This window comes from Phlebotomus papatasi, chromosome 1, assembly GCF_024763615.1.
Source record: "Phlebotomus papatasi isolate M1 chromosome 1, Ppap_2.1, whole genome shotgun sequence".
NCBI classification, from domain to species: domain Eukaryota; kingdom Metazoa; phylum Arthropoda; class Insecta; order Diptera; family Psychodidae; genus Phlebotomus; species Phlebotomus papatasi.
The window spans coordinates 62683318-62706005 of NC_077222.1; the positions used below are offsets into that span (position 1 = coordinate 62683318).

The following is a 22688-nucleotide window of genomic DNA, read 5'->3' on the forward strand; positions in this document are numbered from 1 at the left end:
AAAGGAATAATTTCACCGTAAAGGTGTATTGGATAGAAATCAAGGGAAACTCCTTTTTTAGAAATTACAATAGCTTGAGATTTTTTAGGATTCAAAATTCAAAATCAACCCGTTTGATAATTCCCAGTGCTCAATTCTGGAAACATTGGATATTCATAAGTCGAAAAGCCTGAAGGGAATTGGAGGGTTCACCCTCAACATAGATTTGAAGGTCATCTGCATAAAGATGAATAGAGCAATTCTGTAATACTGAGGGTAGGTCATTGATGAAGAGGGAGAAGAACAGTGAGCCAAGTATTGAGCCTTGATCATTGCCCTTATTTAAGAAAGACGGTGAGGAAATATTCTCGCAGTACTTCATGATAAGACACCTTCCAGCGAAGTAAGATATTGAATAAGGGTCACTGTAGAGGAAGAAAACAAATACCACCAATTATGGTTTACTGGTCCTTCTGTAATAATATGACAATATCATATGACAAATTTTTCTAATAAATTCGGAAGCAGAATAACATTAAAGCCCAATGAGCATCGAAAAGAGCTCTATGAAGCTCTTAGTAACTAACACAAATTAGTTATTTGATTAGTTCTTCCATATTAACCATTTAAAAATTTTAAATTTGCTATATGACATTGTCATAATGATACAGAATTCCTCTGCCGAATGAATGAAAAGGAAAACATGTTCATTTATGTATATATAATTTATTCACTTATCCCTTTTTCTTAAAAACGTCCATCATCAATTTGCATTACAGTGTTTGTGGTTCACGGTAAAAATCTCACATTAAAATAAGAAATGAGTTTACTGTTTGTCAAGGTTCTCAGGAGAAAAATCTCTTCTCATTTATTCTGACTCTCTGATGGATTTATTTAGAAACTAACTTTCCTTTTTTCCTTCATATCCTTTCATTATTGGGAAGCACAATAATTTCAAAAAAATTATCCTTCTAACTTTTTCTCCCTCTTGCTAACATTTTCATTTGATTTAAAATAATTTTTCTTTCTTTTTACTATAAAATTATTTGTTCAGTACAATTACATTTTATATATCAAAAGAAGCATTACAGTAATTTTTTTTTCTTGTTCTTTCTCTAAAATGGGACAATTTTTCTTCTTGTATTAAAATTATTAGTTTTTCTTTTTTTTTCTTTTTTATAATGGACAGATCTTGTTCGTTTTAACACCAGTTTCTAAGCAATTTCTCGGGTTTTACTTTTATTTTTTTATCTGGGTTAAAAAACGTATTTTTCTTTTTAGATATAGTTTATTGCTGATTGGTATCTCTCGAGAAAATATCATATTTTCGGTATATTTTCGTTTTATTCAAAAAAATGTCTCATTCTTCTCTAATTAGAAAAAACTACACAATTATTTAAATCTTCCCTTTTTTCATCGTGTTGATTTTCATTTTTTTTTTAATTTTAAAATATTAACTATTCTATTAATATAAACAATTTTATGATGGTAAATCTATTGAAAAAAAAAGTATGTACGTAGTAGTTTTGAGAAAAGAATATAATAGAATGATAAATAAAATGGAAGAAAGAAAACATTTCTTTTGTCTTTTTCTAGTACATTTTCTTTAAATGAAGTTTCACTCTTTATTTTTCTGTGTCACTGTTGTTCTTCTTTTTTTTCAATGGAATTCCCATCATACGATTGCTAATCTATATTAATATATTCATTAAGAATAAAAATTATAACATAAAATTATATAAAGCACAAGTTAGATGTTAATATATTCTTGTCTCATGTTTTGTGTTTTCTTTTTTTTCTCATCATTTGATAATATTATTTAAGCATCATATAAATGTAATTATGTAAAATTTTTGTTTAAATATATACAATGCGCAAAATTAGGTTCACTCTCTACTTCAATATTTCACTTTTCATGTCACAAATTTTCTTTTTATGAATAATTTTGAGACAAGAATTTTCTTTTTTTTTTTCTTTTTCAAATATATAGGATCCCCAATTGGGACACGCATAAACAAACTACAGAGGAATTCTTTTTTTTTGCAAGAAATATTTGTGAATAAAAAAGACCTCAATAATTAAGAGAAAGAGAGAAATTAAAGTCTATTGTTATGTTTTTTAGCAGGGTTCTTTTTTTTTCGGGGATTCAGCGCTAAAAGAAATTATACAGCAACATTGGGGCGCTTCTCAAAAACAAAATAAACAGAAAATATTTGAGAAAACATAAATTGATTGGAAATTGCTCCCAGTGATAAATACAGCAAATTGGGAGCGAACTAATAAAATAATTGACCGAATGTAGAATCCCATATTAATGTTGAAGGCGTCATAATTGGAATATTCAAACGCATACTAATACTTTATTTTATTTAGAAAATTAAATATCAAAGGAGAAATGTAATTTTATTTCACAGAAAATTTGCATTGGCCCCGCCCTTTCAAATTGTAATCAATCAAAGTTGGTATTATTTTTTGACTGCAAACTGGGGGATTCAATGTTTGGTCAACGCATACTATTTTAATTGTAACTTGCGCTTAATACCATTCCTGATAAAATAGACCACGCCCATTTTCGAACTTGTAAGAAAAAGCAAATACACTTATTTTTATACAACCTTTGCAAATTATAACCTGCATATTTTTTTAATCTATAAAAATCACTAAATCTCGTGAGTAAAAATTCAAATATAATGGCGCTGGCACACCTTTTCAATTTAGTGAAATTCAATCGATTGAAATTTTACCTCTTACACTTTCAAACTGAGATTAGATACAGCTGTCTCTTTCTGTCAAATAAAATTTAAAATTGAAATTGAAAATGAAATTTCAATTTCATTTGACAGAAAGAGACAAACATATCTTATTTCAGTTTGAAAGAGTAAGAGGTTAAAATTTCAATCGATTGAATTTCACTAAATTGAAAAGGTGTGCCAGCGCCATAAGAACCCAGCTAGCACCAAATGCTAACCGATATCAATTCAGCTGAAAACATACACTGAGATAAATCCAAAAAAGTTTAAAAATAACATTCCGGAAATGTTTATTTTACCCTGCAGTATTGATCCAAAATCAGTGTAAATATTACCATTTTTAGGTGTATTAGGGGTTAAAGTTACCCTTTTTCATGTTAATTTAACCCTTAGAAAGGTGTAAAATTAACATTAAAAAATGTTGATATATTTTTACACCAAAAAAATGTTAATGTTCTGAGGAAAAAATGTTAATCGCACCCTCTTTTTTTCTCAGTGTATGTATTTTCTGCTGCATTTTGCTAATCTTAAAAAGACACTCGCGACGCAGTGCCATTTCCATATATTTACTTAGCACTTTTTGTTCGAGAAGTGCTGATCGGTCAGCTTATCGACTCAGCAAAAATATGCTGAAACCCCTGCTTTTTCTTGCTAACTGTGTTCGCTGAGAAGTAAGTTTCGATGAAAAGAAAATAAAGATTGTGCTATTTTCCCTATATAAACTAGATCTTAGATTTCTCACATTGTGAAAGCAAACTGTAAATCAGACTTCCTTTTTGCAAGGTGTAAACTGTATACTAACCGATATTCAGTATTTTACTGACCAAAAAAAATTTTGCAAAAAAATACTACCAGTTACGCCCACTTAATTATACGTTGCAGCAATGCTGCAGCAGCATAAGAATTAAAATTTGTTTATTTCATATTAATTTGATAGAGTAACAACGCATTATTTATGATATTGAAGAAATTCTAAAATTCTTGTAGAATAATGCTATCAAGAACTTCCAGTAAACGATACTTTAAGAAGAAGTGGCATAATCTCTCAAAGTCAAGCACGTTAAAAATCGGTAGATCTTCTTGATTTTTTGCAGAGAACGGCATGAGCCCTTTCGATTTATTTTTTAAAGATCGACAGTTTGATACTGTCTTTTCAGTAGAATAACAGATAAACACTTTTTTGCACAGATCAGCAGATCGACACGATCGTTACAGTTCTCAACAAATCGACATGTGCCTAACAAAGACAGAATGGGAAAGATCTTTGCAAAGGACGGCAAATCGACACGATCTTTCCAATGATCAACAGATCGACACAATTTTCCCAAAAGAATAAAAGATAAGCAAGTTTTATGTATAAGATCAGCAGATTAGAACAACCCTTACAGATCTCGACAGATCGGTATAAATCTAACAAAGATAAACAGAACGGAACGAATTTTGCCAAGAGTATAAGATCGAGACGGTCCCATTACCAATGATCAACAGATCGACACGATCTTTGCAAATGATCGACAGACTAGCGCGTTTGCTACTCAGAGCAGCAGATCTATACAATCTTCGCTAAAAATCTACACATCAGCGCGATCCTTGCACATATCGACAGATCGACACGATCGTTGCAAAATGTTCTCTGCATAAATCAGCGAATGAGCATGATCCTATCAAATATCGACAAATCGGCATGATCCTAACAGAGATAGACGATTAGCAAAGAACAGAAAATCCGCATGATCTTTCCAATGATGCCTTTGCAAAGATCGACATGATCTTTGCAAACTAGCGAGAGACTAGCGCATTTGTCACTCATACCAAAGATCTACACGTTGGCTCGACCCTTGCAAATATCGACAGATCGACACGATCATTACAAAAAAAAACACAGATGAGCACGTTCCTTGCATAAATTAGCAGAATGGTACGATGCCAGCAGATATCGACAGATTGTCATGAAGCCTAATGATAGACGAATCGGAACGACTTTTACAAAGAACATAAAATCGACATGTTCTTGTCAATGATCAACAGATCAAGGCGATCTTTGCAAAGGAGGGATAGGTGGATACGTGCGTTGCTCAGATTAGCAGCAGATCGATACAATCTTTGCAAAAGAACAGATGAACGCGTTCCTTGCAGAAATTAGCAGAATGGTACGATGCCAGCAGATACCGACAGATTGGCATGAAGCTAACATAGACAGATCGGAACGATCTTTGTAAAGAGCATCATATCAAAACGATCTTTCTGATGATCAACAGATCGATACGAGCTTTGCAAAAAATCTACACGTTGATGCGATCCTTGCAGATATCCTTAGATCTGACAGAGATCGACACGACCTTTCTAAGATCGACAGATTAACACAATATTTGTATATATATATATATATATCGACATATCAATGCGATCTCTGCAAAAGAGCAACAGATAAACACACGCTTTGCTTAGACCAGAAATCCGCCACGATCTTTACTATCCGACACGATCATTGCAGATATTGCAAATCGAAATGATTCCTGTAGCGATCAACAAATCGGCACTATCTTAGCAAACTAGCAGATCGGCATGATCTTCCTTAAGATCAATATATTCGTGCGATCACTGTAAAAATTCTACAGATTGACAGCATCCTTGTAGAGATCGACAGATTGTTATAATCTTGATCTTTGCAAGAAAAAGATTATCCGAAATTTATATAGGAAAACCATGTCTAGCAGTTATCCATCCCCTGATTTTCTAAAATTTCACATTAAAATACTTGAGATTCAATATAATTTTTATTCGTCGAAGAGGGCGCAACTATTTTTTGGTTTGTTGTGCATTCAATTAGTCAAGGAACAGAGCACTCGCTCCATGATGCAAGTGTCCCGGGTTCGAATTCCTTTTTACCAGGAATTTTTCTGACAATAAAGTAATGTAATTAATTTAATGCATGTAATTATTAACATATTGTAAATAATCGTCTGAAAGGGATGTTACATGCAAAACCTTCTGTGCAGATTATTTTTCTTATCGCGAAATATGCAATTCCAGAACATTGAATTCTCAAACATGTTTTATGTGTTCAAAGTCAAGTTATTAGTTACATCTGGCAACACCTATTTTAGTCTGTTTCGTCCCTTTAAATTATCTTTTTTTTTGCTACGATTAGAAATGAGTTCAACTACAAAAAAATAATATCAGTTCATGATCGATATTGATTTCTGCTTAATTTTGACATTAAATGTCAAATTTATAAAAAGTATTGCCCGATGCAACTACTACCCCAGTTTTTCCAATTAAATTGTAATGCGTTTTTCATATTCACTTTATGACACTTCATACTTACGTAAGATTCTACATTCGACCGTAGATGACTGGTAGAATCTACAGCTCTCACTTATATAAGAATATCATTTTGTGCTAAAACTGAAAGAGTAAAACAATTTCTGGTAATACGTATTTTTTATGCTCATTTTATCTTCCATTTAAATGCAAAACAATTACTGTTGCGTGAAAATTATGCAAAATATCAAGAACAAATTCATGCTAAATCATTTGTTGTTTCTTTTTTTTTAATATAAAAACGTCTTTCTATGTAACCTGTGAATGAAAACACTTTGATATTTCCAATCCTAAAATGTTTTATGGTCATTTTTGATTGATTTTATACCTTACCTATTTTCTTTTTGAAAATTTTCTTGTATTGTTGATAGGAAGGAAAAAAATAGTAAATGTGTTCGACCCAGATATTCGTATCATACTTAAAAAAAAAACTGAAGTTATTTTCTCCCCCAAGTTCTCTCACTTGCTATTTCTCCCCCGCACTTTTTTTCTTCTTCTTCTCTCCTTTCTCTGTGGTGAATGAAAATTCAATCACGTACATTACGAATGGTAGGGAGTGACGTAAGTAGCCGGGAAGAGTCCTTTTCTATTGCCAATCTCACCACTCCACCAATGTTCGTCTGTCCTATCAGTGACTGTGATAACATCCCCACGCCTAAAGTCCAATTCACCAGATTCCTGCGGTATGAAGTCATAGAGAGCCTGGACGAGTGTCTGCAATAGACGGTATCAATTTGAATGAGAAATCCATCCCATTCTCCCTCATTTTCCCTTTCCAAAAAAAAAAATGAAAATGAAAATATTCTCCCTTTGAAAACTGACCTCTTCAGGAACCATATCACGTAGTTTGACATCTTGAGAACGAGATACACTGGCCGTACGATGGTACTCCACCAATTCATTGAGGGAATTGAATTTTACGACCCACAAGAAGAATTTTCCTTGCGCATCGCGCAACACTTTAAAGTGCTGAACACCATCGGAGCATCTTTATTTTTTTTAAAATCAAAAAAGAAGAGAAAGGCAAATGAATTAATTTATAGCAAACATTTAATAATTTTTTTTTTTGAGAGAAATATAAAAATATGGTAAAAAAGCGAAAAAAATATCTGCTTTGCATTAACTATTCAATATCACTGAGCTTTCTTTCCAAACTCACTAATGCTAATACATGCATTAAGTTATAATAAAACAAAAACTCAGCTAACTGATAGCATAAGTGGTTGTTTATTAAGTTCGTGGCGCATTAAAATTATAAGTTGGAATTTAAAATTCAAAATTACGATTTATGCCTCCTAGTCAGTGGGGTAGCCACTTGTTCTTTCTATATATAAAGTAGACTCTCTCAAATTCGGGCATATGGGATCGAAATGTCAGCCGAATTAGACAGAAATTCGGGCGACAAACTTTTTGAAATGCAACGATTTTTTATTCATTTGAATATAGATATTGAGTTTACGCATTCATATATAACGTAAATTACATGAAAATCCCTCAATAATGCAAAATCACATCAAAACTTAGACAAACCATGCCAAATTTGAGCATATTTGATTCATTTGATAATCATAATCAAACTTGAAAAATGACAACAAACTTTTTTCAAATGTAACCGTTGCCCGAATTAAAAAGTAGCCCGATCTTAAAAGAGCCGAATTTGCGAGAGTCTACTGTATTGAAATTGATAAATCAATTGATATTCTCTTTATGAACTGTTAAAAAAAAATTAAAACATAAGATTGTAGAAATGAAGCAACATTAATATATGGGCTTTACATATCTTAGTTGAATGAAAATTAAAAATCGGTGACTTTTTGGTATATTTTTGATTTTTTTTAGTGCACTAAATTTTTTTTTAATGCAATTACTTCAGTTGAGTTAGAAAATTGCAAGAACGAGACCAAATGAGAAGTAACTTCACATTTTATCAGACTGGCTACCCCCTTACTCCTAGTGCTTATACGTTTGATAATGAAACCAAATTTATACCGTTTTCAAAATAAACAAAAAAAAACATGGTCTTGGAGAGGATGGAGGGGAGTTAGAGGAAAAAGGAAAAAATACCTTTCGAGATAATATTTAGTAATATGGGGGTCATCGAAGAGAAGAAATCGATATCTCTTACCGCTTGACCTCTAGCTCGGGAACAAACTCAACGTTAAATTAAAAAAATAATTTCCGAAAAAAATAATTCAATTATCGGTACTTATGCAGCCGGGTTCAAAATTTCAAGACCTTTCCAAAAATCCAATTTTTTTCCAGAGCGTTTAAAAAATGAGCCGCTCAAAATGATTGACCTTTGACATTCAATCATTCAAAATGCCGATTTTTCTGGCCATAGGTATGTTGAAATATTTGCTTAGGCCATCTTTAAAACTTATCCGAAAATAAGAGAAATCTATAGTGCTGTTTTCGCAATAAACCAAATAAAATCGTATTGAAGTGAATGGAGGGTGTGAGGGGAAAAAAGAAAGAAAAAAGTCCGGAGATGATGTTCTTTTGAAGATCACCGAAACCCGGACGTTAATATCTTTTATCGTTTAATCTCCAGGCAGGTAATAAGTTGAAAATAAAAAACAGTGATAAGGCTGATGTGATGAGTGACGAGGCTAAGTGATGAGGCTTTGAAAAAGAAAGTAGTATTAATAATACTACATTTGAGCTTGTCATTTAATTAAAACGGTATTATGTTCTAACTGAGCGTAATAATATAGAAAACCTATGAGAATGTTTGCGAAAGAATCACATCTACTATAAACATTTCTGGTTTTATCGTGAGTCATTATGGTGAAATTTCAACAAGCAGACAAATAATTTTTTTTAGAAGTAATCGTTAATCGTTAAATGTGAAAAACTTGAGTTCTTGATTCTCAGCTACGGTATTTTAAGCTCTGTAAATACTTGTATCGTGTCAGACGGTATCAGTCAAAATTTTAAAAGCCAATATCCCCAACACCAAACTCAAGAAGTGACAAAATCCCGAATATGTCGCAATCTCGGATGGTCATAATCCGAATAATCGAAATTCTAAACAGATCTATATCCCGAAAAGTCAAAGTCCCGATTTGCGAAAATTCAGAAAATCCAAATACTATAAAGCTTCCGAATGAGCCAAAATCTCTAATAGGCCAAAATCCCGAAAAACCAAAATCTCAAATGGGCCAAAATCTCGAATAAGTCAAAATTCCGAAAATGGAAAATCCCTAAAAGTGACTATCCTGATAAACCAAAATCTTGAATAGACCAATTCCGAAAAGCCAAAATCCTGAAGAGACAAAATCCCGAATGTGTCGAAATCCCGAAAATCCAAAATCCCAAATGGATCTAAATTCCGAAAATCCAAAATCTCAAATAGATCGAAATCCCGAAAAGGCCAAAATCCCGAATGTGTCGATAATCCGAAAAGCCAAAATCCTAAATAATCGAAATCTCAAATAGATCAAAATCTCGAAAAGCCAAAATCCCGAAAAACCAAAATCCCGTAGAGCCAGAATCCCGAATGGTGCAAAATCTCGAATAGGTCAAAATTCCGAAAATGGAAAAGCCCGAAAAGTGAATATCCTGATAAATCAAGATCTTGAATAGACCAATTCCGAAAAGCCAAAATCCTGAAGAGACAAGATCCCGAATGTGTCGAAATCTCTATAATCCAAAATCCCAAATAGATCTAAATCCCGAAAATCCAAAATCTCAAATAGATTAGATTTTAGTTTATTTCGTGCCTTTCAGATAGATCCATTCTTAAGACTATATTTAGATTTTTAATAGAAATCTGGAAAAGTAAAAATCCCGAAAATGCAAAATCCCGAAAAGTCAATATCCTGATAAATCAAATTCTTGAATAGGCCAATCCCAAAAAGCTAAAATCCCGAATGGGTCAAATATCTTACAAATTCAACTTCAAATCGCCTAGTTTTTAAGGAATATCGATAATTTTTTTTGTAATACGCCTTTGAATTTCATTTTAGCCATAAGAATAATCACAATTTTATCTCGACATTTGGCGTAGATTTTATATTATTTGATCCATTTGGGATTATGGCCTTCGGGATGTCGACTTTCGGGACTTTGACTTTTCGGGATTTTGGCTTCCGAGATTTTCGAGATTTTGACAGAGACCTAGGGTGAAGTCATCACTTGTGGACGTTACACACTTATGGACAGCGTGCAAAATTGTTAAGTTCCTACTTAAAACAGATTTAGAAAAATCAAGCAAGCTGTTCATAAGTGTATAACGTCTATAAGTGATGATAGCTCCCTATTAAAATCTTGATCTTGAAAATATTTTACAGCTTGAAATTTTTATCTTGATGCTGGTCTCAAAATTGAGGCAATATTATGCAATTTGCAAGCAACATAAATTATTTAGAAGGTTTTTTTTACAAGAAATGTATGGTAAAAATACTATAATTTACTTAACCCTAACCCATTCAGTCAATGCACTAGAAATACTTGAGATAGAATGTTTATATTTTGGGATTAGTTTCAGTTAGTATTAGAGTCGCCCTCAAACACGCGTCTTAACGGTCACTGAATTTAAATTCTGTACATTAATTCCCCGTCTGACACAGGGTAAGGGGGACCCAGCCTTGAGCCATTAATTAACACCCAGCTTTAGGCACTATTTTAGCCCTCATCGGCAAGATCCGAGTTTTATTCACAAATTAAGGACTGAATCTTGTCACGTACATCAATGGCGGTGGAACGAAACTGTCAATTTCACATCCTGATTTCACCTTCGAATTTTATATAAATGATAGAAGTTACAAAGATAGGGATATGTTTTATTTAACCAGGATGAACGATTTAACACTTTAGAGAAACAATATCTGTTCTGAAAAAAATTGTCTCCTAAAAAATACTCCCGAAAGGAAATAAAAACACGTATTTCTAAATTGGAAATTTGTTTATAGTTACCACGACACTTTTCTCTAGACGAAACGCACCCACGCACATTTATTATTATTAAAAAAACCCACTAAAATCACTGAGAATCTTTGCGAGAATTTTAAAAACAAATAAAATTATTGTAAAATATTCCATCTTGTCACTGACAGCTAAGCAACAAGGCCGGCAACAATATTTTCGTAGTTCCGCTGCTCACCACCATGAACGCAAAACAGTGTCCTTCACATATATTTAGTAAGGGGTATTTTGTATGGAAGCTTCTTAAAAGTAAGGTATGAAAGATAGGGATTAATTGAGGCTATAATCCACGCTTACTTGGTCAGATGGGTCATTCCCAACTCTATTGATTTTGATAGAGTAACTATCCAAAGAAAACACATTGGCAACCAGAATTCAAATCAGGAAAGAGGATGAAGGTCAATTTTAACAAATTCGACGGTATGTCGAATTTTCCGTCCACCATTTTGAACTAAATTTTTGCATGACTTCACGCGAAGCAAGAAAAGAATAACAAAATGTATTTCCATCTCTGTCGGGCTATTTTTTCTAAGTAATTGAAGTACTAAAAGTAACTAAAAATTCATTCCCGAGCGAAATTCGAATATCAATTGCCCTGGAATAAATCATCTAAAATCACTCGATTTCCGTATGATGTATAATACCATGGTAAGGAATGGGTTAATAAAGATAACCATTATTCAAAACAAAAAATTTGAAATTTTCCTTTCACAAATTAAATTATAGAAAACGCCACGAACTTTTTAAGCAACCTGAGTTTACATTCATTTGAAAATTCATAACATTCCACAGAAATTGTGTGATTGAATTGCTGACTTTTTCTCTCTCTCTCTCTCTTTCACCTCTAGACAATTTTTCCAGTAAACACCTTAATTGAATATTGATTGTTTGGTGAAAATATCACGATTTATTGCTTAAAATAATTCATGATATTTACGAGTTTTGAGACAAAAATCTCAGTGAAATCTCAAGTACAATAAAAAAAAAAACACAACAATAAAACCTTCTCAGTGAGCATGAACATCCGTCCACAATTAATTTATAAATGTCTATATTAAGTGAAAAAATGCACACAGACAATAACAAAAAAATAGTTTACGTAATTAATTTCAATGTTTATTGACAATTTAATTGAGGTAGAAATTTTCTAATATGATAAAATATAAAATTAAAAAAAATTACTTACTTAACGGAGAGAGAAAAATCGCCTGGACTCGATTCACTTATTCTAATCAGAAATGCTCCCTCGTGTTTATTTGATAGCAACTTTTCCGCATCAGCTCTCGTGATTCTTCCGTAGTACCAGCTGAAAGTGTTTTGTGCGTTGGAAATAAATGGGTCTTTAGAATACTAAATTCACAGAGCAGACAGGCATTGTAGGCTATGGTTATTGTAAATTTTCTCACCCGTGATTCTTCATTTCGATATAATTGCTGGGAATTAGGCCCTCCTTGCCATCCAGTTCGGCTCTGTACCAGTTCATGTCATCTTCCATATTTAAAATCTATAAATACAGAGGAATCACTGTAATTAAATATTCTGATGTGGAAAAGTCTAAGGAAAAGTTATAAGATCAATTAAATTCCTTTGCATGTAATTTTTCAAGTACACATCATATCCCAACATCACGAATCCAAGTCTGAATAAACATTTTTTTTTTTTACTTTTTATTTCTCAATTTTCTCCCATTATATACCCATTTGCTTCTCAAATGATATTATTTCACATTTGAACGAGAGTTTAGGAGAGAAAGATTAAAAATGAAGAATTATGGATGAAATGCTACAATTTATTGTTTTTTTATCTGGATTAATTTCATCCTCTATTTGAAATGATATTTTTTGCCTTATATTTCCAAAAGAAATTTCCGATGTTCATTCTAAGAATTCTCTGATTTCTCTTTCTAAAAAAAAAATATTTTGTATTTTTACTAAGCAGTTCCCATGACAAAATTTCTCAATATGTGCCCAATTGAGTGGAAAAATAGTACAAACACGCATTTATACTGCAGAAAACAGACCACTCAACAATTCCAACATTTTTTTTTCCTTCTTCTTCTTCTTCTTCTACATTTCCATTGATAACGTTACAATTTTTGTGATGAAATTTTTTCCCAGTCCCTCCTTGCCCCTGTCACATAATTTTTCTCAATATCTTTTAGCACTTTATGCTGAATGTGTGTAATGTTTATTTTCATTTTTTTTTTTCGCCTATTTACTGGAAAGTGACGAACAAGCCAGTATGCGCAAAGTTAAAAGCCATAGAAAAAAATATCTTGGGAAAATTGAATATTTACACGTTTTTCTTCTATATGGAAAGACATTCATAAAGAGTGAGAGATTTGTTTGTAAAAAAAAAGAAATAGAGAGAAAAATGTGTAATCCACAAATTCTAGAGCACAATTTTCCGTCTATTTACACTTCTTTTTTTCTCTTTCTCTCTCTGTCTTTTATTTGCTGCTCTCTTGTGCATGTGGCCAGAGAAAATTAGTGTAAATACCAAAGAGACACATTTCTACAATTTATATTTGTCCCCATTCACTTCTGTTTTTTGTTTTATCATTCTTTTTACGATTTGAGCATCAATTTTGCACGTTTAATAATTGATGTCCATAAGTTACATTGATTATATCAATATTTACCAAATAAGAATTTAGGAAGATTATTTAAAAACCAATTTACTAATTAAGTGTCTCACACTTTACAAAATGTTCGAGCTCGTGATTTAGAAATTGTACCTCAAAGGATTCTTGCATCATTTACCGTTTACCGGTTCAAAACTCAATTAAACCGACTTCCACTCAGAAAATTGCCCAAAAATAGCTTAGGAATAACAAAATTGATTTTCGGATAAAAAATAGTTATCCGTTCATAATCGCTTATTCCCGGTTTATAACCGATTGAAACCAGTTCAGTCTTATCAGAAATTCCAAGACCTTTCCAATAAGCCCAAACATGATCCCATTCGGTTGATAAATCCGCTCCCTAGAACTTTTTTAACTTTTGACCTTAAAAACTCGATATCAAGAACAATTCAATGATATTTTCGTATAAAGGGGGTCCGTGGTGCAATTGGTAAGAGCGTTCGGCTCTTGGGCGATGTGACCCCCGGCTCGACTGTCACAGTTGTGAGTTCGAGTCCCGCCCGGTGCAAACGACTGAAGCGTCTGAATTTACATATTTCCCATACACAATGTAATCTGAATAAAAATTTGTAAACCGAAAAATGTACAAAATGGCAAAAAAAAAAGCCCGGCACATCAAAATAAATAAATAATACTCCCTCCGTTCCGAAATAAGTCGTACATTTGGGAAAAATTCTTGTTCCGAAATAAGACATACGTTTGGGAAAAATTGGGATTAAGGGAAAGTTTGTTGGTAAAGGTTTTGTGTTTCAACAATTATCTCTTGTAAAGAACTATTGTTAATGTTCAGCACTAAAATTGGGGTACAGTCTTCATGGTAAGTTGAAGAACGAATGTCTTAATGTCTTATTTTTGGCGTTTTATTTTCAATCTAAAATAGGTGCAGAATGGTGAGAGATGCAGACTTGGGACCTTCGGGGGACCCCCCAATAAGTTGACCCTGGGACCATTAATATGTCCTTTATTTTGCCCCCACCCCTCCCCTTCCCCCCCAAAATCATGTTTTTTGGGATTGCTCGAAAACACATCATGCGATTTTTTTCTTCAATTCTGTATATGCTTTAGAGAAACATATAAATGACCCCAGGGTCAACTTATGGGGGATCCGCCGAAGGTCCCAAGTCCCTATCTCTAACTATTTATCACCCAGATATTCGACAACATAAAAAAGGATGTGTTTTTTTATTGCTCATTCTGCAAAATTTGAGCAATAAAAAATGTCATATCGGTAATAACTGTTGAGTTCTACTTGTACATACTAAAAATTTAGAACAAATTCTAGCCTGTAATGTTAATCACAGTCCATTTTTTAGTAATTAACTATCTACCGGAGCTCTTTGAAAAAAACGCGAAAAATGGACAACTTCAACATATTGATTCCTCAACTTACCATCGTCGTAAGATCTCCATATTATCCCTGAACATGGAGGATAGTTCATACACAAGATATTTGCACATAACAAAAACATTTTCTGAAACCATTCCTTAATCCCTAATTTTTCCCCAAACGTACGACTTATTTCGGAACGGAGGGAGTAAATAATATTTTCGTAAATGGATCTGTCCTCCGTCCAATTGCCTTTTTATACTGAGCTGTTTGAAGCTAACTGATAAATTGATCTCAATCATACTCAAAGAAATGTAGTATAATCCCTGTTCAGAAGCATTCTAAGCATGGTTTGCGAAATGCTTGAAATCGTAACTTAATTGCTATACCTTGGAAGTACTTTGATATCATTTACTGTTTACCGGTTCTTTACCTTTAAACTCATTTATAAATCATTCAAAAACTCCAAAATAGCTTAAAAGTAATAAAAATGATTTTTGATAAAAAAAAGCTTATCGATTAATTTACCCGTTCATAACCAATTCATAATCGATTGGAACCGGTACAGATTTATGAGAAATTTCAAGACATTTTTAACGAGCCCAGACAGGACCCCATTCGGTTGATAAATACGCTCTCTAGAGCCTTTTTAACCATTGACCTTAAAACCGTTATTAGAAAGGATTCAACGGTATTTTCGTATATGGACTAAATGTTCGTCTAGGTATGCTTAATGATGGGGAAGGGGTGGGGTAGATGGAAATGAGGGACATACTAATGGTGCCAAGGTTGACTTATATTATAGGGGGTCCCCAAAAGTCCCTAGTCTATTATATTTATAACTATTTGATATCTAGACATAGTACCGGTAGCACGGACGGATGGACAAACAACGTGGCATCAAAAAACCCTAAATTTAAGATTTTCAAAACTCTCCCAAAATATGATTTTCATAAGCGGGTTTAGGAGTCGAAATATATACATAACTCAAAATCGAGGGATTATATACATTGCCCTCTATAGAGTTCGAGCAGTACAGAGGGTTCTGTTGAAAATTATTCAGTTAAATAATTAAACTATATATAAAAATTGTTCCATTGAATTACTGATTTGTTTTTTTTTTTAACTGATTAGGACTACTGATACAGTTAGGGTAGAATCACATTGACAGTAAAATGCTCACCGTCACCGTCAAAGCCCTCACCGTATTTCGTTGATTTACGCATTTTCATTGTAATTTTTACGCAAATTCTCAATTACCGTGTTACATTATCTCATACTCGGTGGCACTAGGTGAAAATAGTATAAGAAAATTGAATAAATAAAACGAAAATGCGATAAACGGTAAGCAAGAAAAAAACTATAGGATTTTTTTGCTACAGTTTTTCGTACAGTTTTTTTGCTCACCGTTTATCGTATTTTCATTTTATTTATTCAATTTTCTTATACTATTTTCACCTAGTGCCACCGAGTATGAGATAATGTAACACGGTAATTGAGAATTTGCGTAAAAATTACAATGAAAATGCGTAAATCAACGAAATACGGTGAGGGCTTTGACGGTGACGGTGAACATTTTACTGTCAATGTGATTCTGCCCTTAAAACTATTTGTTATAAACTGATAATTTTATGATTTTGCAAAATGTACCTTAGGTAAGAATTCAAGATTTTTGCACGCTCTTGATAAGTGTATATCGTTCACCCTGTATTTATCTCAAAGGTCTTTAGATTTCCAACAAACCTGAAGAAGTTCATACCAATAAATTAATCAATAAGAAACATCAGTGAAGCATTGAATGGGTTACATAATTCAATTCAATTCATTTATTTCTCTTCAATTAATGCTTGGTTGCGTCTGCCGCCGACTTACCACGACCGATTTCATTAAGTAAACGGCAAAAACCAATAAATCACAGATCGTATATGCCAAGATTTATACAGATTTACAATTTCAATCAGTTAAGAAGGCAATCGCCGCGTGAGGAAAGTTATAAAATACACGTTATACTTACACACAGAAAAATTTTGACTATAATTTTAAGAATATATAAAATCCTGGGAACTTAAATTGGACGTGAATCCCCGAGACCCCGAGTCGTTTAAGTTTAGAAGCTCTGAACGAAAGAAATGGGCTAGAATCCCTAGCTCTTTCAGGCTAAGAGATCGGGAACTTAAGTTCAGCATTATCTGGAAAATGAAAAATGTCTACAGATTTGCAAATTGCAACTAAAACTAAATGATCAAGGATTCAGAATTAGGGCATTGGCATTCATTGGATGGGATTTGAAATTAAATTCCTGCGTGTTTCTGTTTAAGAATTTTCCATTTTTCTGTGTGTATGACAAGAAATACGTATTTAAGACAAAAAATTGTTTAGAATAGACTAAGGAGTTCAAAACACAAAACTGCGATCAAACTTATGGGACATTAAAAACTTTTCGACCAAATTCAGTTAGAGTAAAATTTGTAATTCCGAACAGCAGGGATTTCAGGACAAATTAAATTGAAAGTTCATGTACTTTGATAATTTTTGTATTCAAATTTAGTAATAATATAATTTTAGAAGACTTTGAAAAGGATTTTATTCCTGTTTTAGACTTATCAGAAATCTAAATTAGCTCGTCAGGAACTGAATATTTCGAAAAATATATTGGATAGCTCCATGTAAAATGTAAAGAAAAGTCTTGAAAATATTAAGCCTGCTTAAGTATCAAGAAACATTAAAAGTTGTCTTAGTTGAAATATTACTTTCCAAAGCTTATATCTATCTTTTTATAACTAGTCTATCCCTTAATGTTTGGCATCTCATCTATGTAATTGACAAACTTAAGATTAGCAGTAATAGAAAAAAATGATCCCAAATCATGAAGCTAAAATATATGTACATGTACATATATTTTACCATAAAATCGAGGGTTAATATTGTACTAGTTTGAGTTTGATCTAAAGCAATTAAGTAAGAATCTTAATTAAAACATCTTTTGCAGAACATATAAAATAGATAAACTTAACAATTTTGTGTAATAAATAAGCCCTGAAATCTTAAGCTTTGCCACACTCATCTATCTATTAAATGTAATAGCAGGTGGAATTGACAGAGAAATTTTAATTTAGGATAGTAGAACAAGTATATTGCTTTTCCTATTTATAAACCAACGAGATTTATTACAAGTATGTTTTGTTTGTTTATAGTAATGAAAGACTATGTCCAAGATGCCAGTCTCAGAGTGTAGGAAATCCATATTTGAATTTTACTGCATTTTCAGTAATTCTTTTTAAAGAGTATTTTGGTTTTGCATATGATAATAGGGATATGGTCCTGACAAAAATATTGTTATGTACCTTAAACTTGATATTTATGTAGGTTTACAGGTTTTGAGCAAAAAATCAAAACTGAAAGTGTGAATATAATAGTTTAATACGCGCTTCAGACTAGAGACTTATGACTGAGGCTTAACGCTTAAGTTAAGTCATATGCCCTAGAACAATTTAAGACTTAACCCTTTAAGGACGAAAGGGTCAAAAATCGAGGGTAAAAAAAATCACGTTTTCTGACCTTTTAGAGCAATACACAACTTTAGATGACCGTAGGAAAAATCTCATTTTTGGGTCACCGGTGATCCAATCGTCCTTAAAGGGTTAAGCCGAGGCATGGCTTAACGTAATTGTAACCAAAATAATGATCAGATTACATTTCCATTAATATCTAACCAATTCATCTCTCAGCTTGAGCCGAGAAACGGCTTAGTTAGTTTAAAATTTATGAGAATTTAGTTTAAGCTTTTTTATAATTACGTTAAGCTGTAAGTGTGACTAGGGCATTAAACATTCTTCGGACTAGATGTTTAGCACAGTTGCCTAAGGAGTCAGATTTCTAAATAACAATCAATTGCAGAGCATTACAACTTCTAGATAGATACCTTCCTAAATGTCTCAATAAACTCAGTCCAATCCCGAGAATGTTTAAAATGTAAAATTTGGCCGTAAAGGAGATAAAAGAAATTTATGCAGTATGACAATAATATGACAGTTTTGGGATAAATCTTTGTAGCCAAATTTTACAAGCTCAATATCATCAAGGATTAGCCTATGTCTATTTAAGCCCCAAAGTAAAATTCTTTCCAAAATATGACTTATTAAGAAATTATAACAGTTAAGTCGTAAGGTTTGAAGATCGTATTACAAGCCATAAACTTTGTAATTATAGAATAGGCAAGTTTTTTGGAAAAGCAAACAATTCCTTAAAAAAATCCTGACACTATACTAGTCTTGCTTCAAAAAAAAATATAAAGTCGTTTTACTGGATTAAGGCTCTTTAAATTTTAAACCTCAAATTATCAAAATGTTAGTCCAATATCGACAGTGCTATTTTTTTTATCTAAGCTAATTTTGACCCACCAATTTCCAATGGCAAAGCTTGCAAAATTCTCGATGTAATTCACGCAGAATTCTTTCTGGATTGGATATCTAGTTGGGAGTGAGAAGGTCAAGAAGGTGGTGTGGAAGATGGTAAGGTGAAGAAGGAGTATGAGTCACGCTTTTTGTCGGTGGAATTTCTTCTCTCACACACGAGTTTTAAAAGACCAGAGAGAGAAAAAAAAGTATTGAAGAAAAAAACACGACCATCGACCAGCAGCAACAAATACATTGGTTTTCTTATTATTATTTCTCCAGCCACCATTTATTCTTCCAAGAGAACATTTTCTTCCAGCACAAACTTCTGTAGAGATACTTTTTTCTTTAACAGTTTCTTGTACCTTGTCAGTGCATTTGCACACCAGCGTAATAATTTCTTTCTTCCCCTTTCAAAATGAAAAGTATATAATATATTGTAAAGATCATTGGTGCAAAATTTCAACCAACTCTTTTACAGTGGCTTCGTCAAATGCAGAGAAAGAGCATTGATGCACGAGAAAACCAGTCGGACAGATTTGCAAATAGATAGGAGAGATATTTTTTCGGACATTTACACCAAATACTTTTTTTTCTCTTTTAACCTTTTTTCATATCTTTTCTGACCCTGAACTTCATACCAATAGTTTTTTTTTTGGGCTCACAAGGGGACAGAGACTAAATGGATTTAGTCAAAAGTTGCAGCTGAAGAGTAAACTGATACGTCAGAAAATTTATATTTTACATAAAATAAAAAGAGATAATTTGGTGAGAATTTTGCCAGAAAACAAAGTGGATAAATTCCGTCAAACAAATAAAATATTATGAATGGAAGAATCATAAGAATTTTAATTTTCATACCATTCCTCCTACACAGACGCACGCTCCTAATCCAAAAACCTCTGATTTTTTGCCACAAAGTCTCCGTTAAATTGGCTCATACTTGAAACTATGTTTATTTTTCCATGAAAAAAAGCCATTGGCTAAATATTTGATGAATATTTTTTTTGTAAAGTTTTGTTCTTGTATGCTTAGTAAGTCAAATATATTTTTTACCCACCCCCTTGGATATTTAAACAAGACTTTAATGTTTATGGAAACTCCCTTTTAAGCTGAATTTGCCGAGTAACCGAAAATCTTTAGAGCTCTAGGGCTAAAATAAATTTGGGCCTAAGTTTTTTTTTAGAATGACAAAGTGATCTATACTTTACAGAATACACAAGCTCTTGAATTTGGTGTTATTGTAACACGATAAGTCGACCCTGGGAGCATTAGGTAGGGGTAGGACCATTTAGGAAAATACCGTTGAATCATTCCTAATAAGGGGTTTTCAAAGCCAAAGGTTAAAAGGGCTTTTGTACTCGTTGAAAAGGTATTGATAAGATAAGACTGGTCTCTGATAAGACTGAGCTGGTTCCAATCGGTTGTGGACCGGTTATGAATCGATTATAAACGGATAAGTAACTTTTATCAGAAAATTAATAATCTAATCTAAGCTACTTAAAAAGGCTTTTGTACTCGTTGAAAAGGTCTCGCAATTTCTGATAACATTGAGCCAGTTCCAATCGATTGTTGACCGGTAGTGAAGCAATTATAAACCGATAAGTTACTTTTATCAGAAAAATAATTTTCTAAGCTAAGCTTCTTAGGCGATCTTTTCAGTGATTTATAAATCGGTTCAAATCGATTGTGAATCGGTAATTGCTATAAAGCGATTCAAGCTTGAAGGAGATTCAAACCCGGGAAATTTACATCATAGAGAGAGTGGTCTATCATCATGGCCCATGGAGTGTACCTATTATTAATCGTGTTGAGGTCTAAAATTAAGTTTGTCTTGCCCAAAAATGGACCACGTCAATGCCAAGTGAACTTGCCAACATCAAATCCCCTACTCCGCATGAGGCAAGGAAGAATGGACAAACACACAAGTGAAGGATGGTTTAGATTACCTCACGATCACAGAGGATGGCACATTCGGAGAATCCCCTCGCTATAGCCATCTGTTGTCTCTCGAACGCGCTACGCTGCTGCTCAAGCAATTGGGAGACTTCTTCGTCAACCAGTTTTGGTTACCACTAGGCGGAAGACTTTCCTTTGGGTACTTTATCAGGGAAACGTACAGTAGAACCCCGCTATAGGCCATCGCTCTATAGTCCACAATTTATCGACCGTTGATTTTAAAACACTGATTTTAAGTTAGGTTATGTTTTTTGTACGCGACATGAAATGCTGTCATAATTATTTTAATATTTTTGGCAAACTTTATTGAGTAATTGTGATAATTGTGATCCACAATGAAGAGAGCAAGGACAAGTTCCACAATCGCAAAGAAAGTGGAAGCCGTCGAGCAATTTCAATACTAAAAGTCGTTGATAATTTTAAAAAATGACATGGACTATAGTGCGACCCAAGTGTCAAATCTGGAACCAAATATTGCCTATAGCGGGGCTCTACTGTATATACGATAGACCCCTCTTGCTCAGAGTTCCTTAATTAGTGTTCACACACTTATAGAATAAATTGCTAGGTTAACGAGCTTGAACATTTTGTGAAGTCTACAATGTAATTATTTTTATATTTATATTATCCAGTTAATGGCCGTTTCGTAACGAATCATAAATTACCTCAAACCCTTCCATAAAGAGCATAATCGACGTAATAGATTTGATTTTTCTAATATCGAATTTTATAACTGGAGGACATTTAATGGTCAGCAGATGTTCGAATTACGATTTTTTCTGTAAAAAAAATTAAGCAGGCAGCACATCCAAATTCTAACGCTACCCTAAAACGTTACAAATTTCAAATATCACAGCATTTAATAAAACCGTCAAACCCATATAGTTGAAACGGGTTAGAATTTGTCCTGAATGTAAAGATCTTTCGAAAGAATCCAAAGTTGTGCTAATCGATTGAGTATTGCGGTCTCCATTGGCTTTTTAACTTGTGACTTAGGAAGTTAGTAAAACGGTTTGTGGTTATGAACGTATAGCCTGTATAACCTTTAAAATTGTACTAAAAATGAATTAATCGTTGAAACAGTTTTCGGGAGAATTCGGAATGTACTTTTGATTAGGTTGTAAAGAAACGAAAGAAATATCAACGATCATAATGTCGTTTTGTAAGGGAGCGCCCCGAAAACCACAAGGCCCTATCTCAAATCGCTTCGTCTTTAGATACCAAACCACTCACAAACGGACAAATACCGTCAACGCTATTTTTTTGCTTTATCATTAATTGCTGGCTACTGTGGGTTGAAAAATTGTAGGTGCTAAGAAATAGAGAGATTATAAATACTTATCATCGCTTGTGTCGGCTACTGATCTAACTGGCTACATTTCAGA

At 33.0% G+C, this 22688-nt stretch overlaps 1 protein-coding gene across 2 annotated transcripts in view; it reads right to left on the reverse strand.

The window, feature by feature from the left end:
* Positions 1 to 685: 685 nt before the first annotated feature.
* The window catches only part of LOC129804465 (growth factor receptor-bound protein 2), a 28589-nt gene continuing 6586 nt past the window's right edge, over positions 686 to 22688 (reverse strand). Inside the window, exons 2-6 of one of the 2 annotated variants that reach the window (XR_008751993.1) lie at positions 12386 to 12483; positions 12166 to 12285; positions 6876 to 7041; positions 2937 to 6767; positions 686 to 2684 (exon numbers count right to left, since the gene is read on the reverse strand). Coding sequence is in view for 1 of the 2 variants with exons in the window: in XM_055851791.1 (XP_055707766.1) it covers positions 6594 to 6767; positions 6876 to 7041; positions 12166 to 12285; positions 12386 to 12483 (558 nt within the window). In the remaining variant the exon portion in view is untranslated. Of the gene's footprint in view, positions 6768 to 6875; positions 7042 to 12165; positions 12286 to 12385; positions 12484 to 22688 lie in introns of both variants that reach the window. The other variant, XM_055851791.1, reaches the window with a different exon arrangement.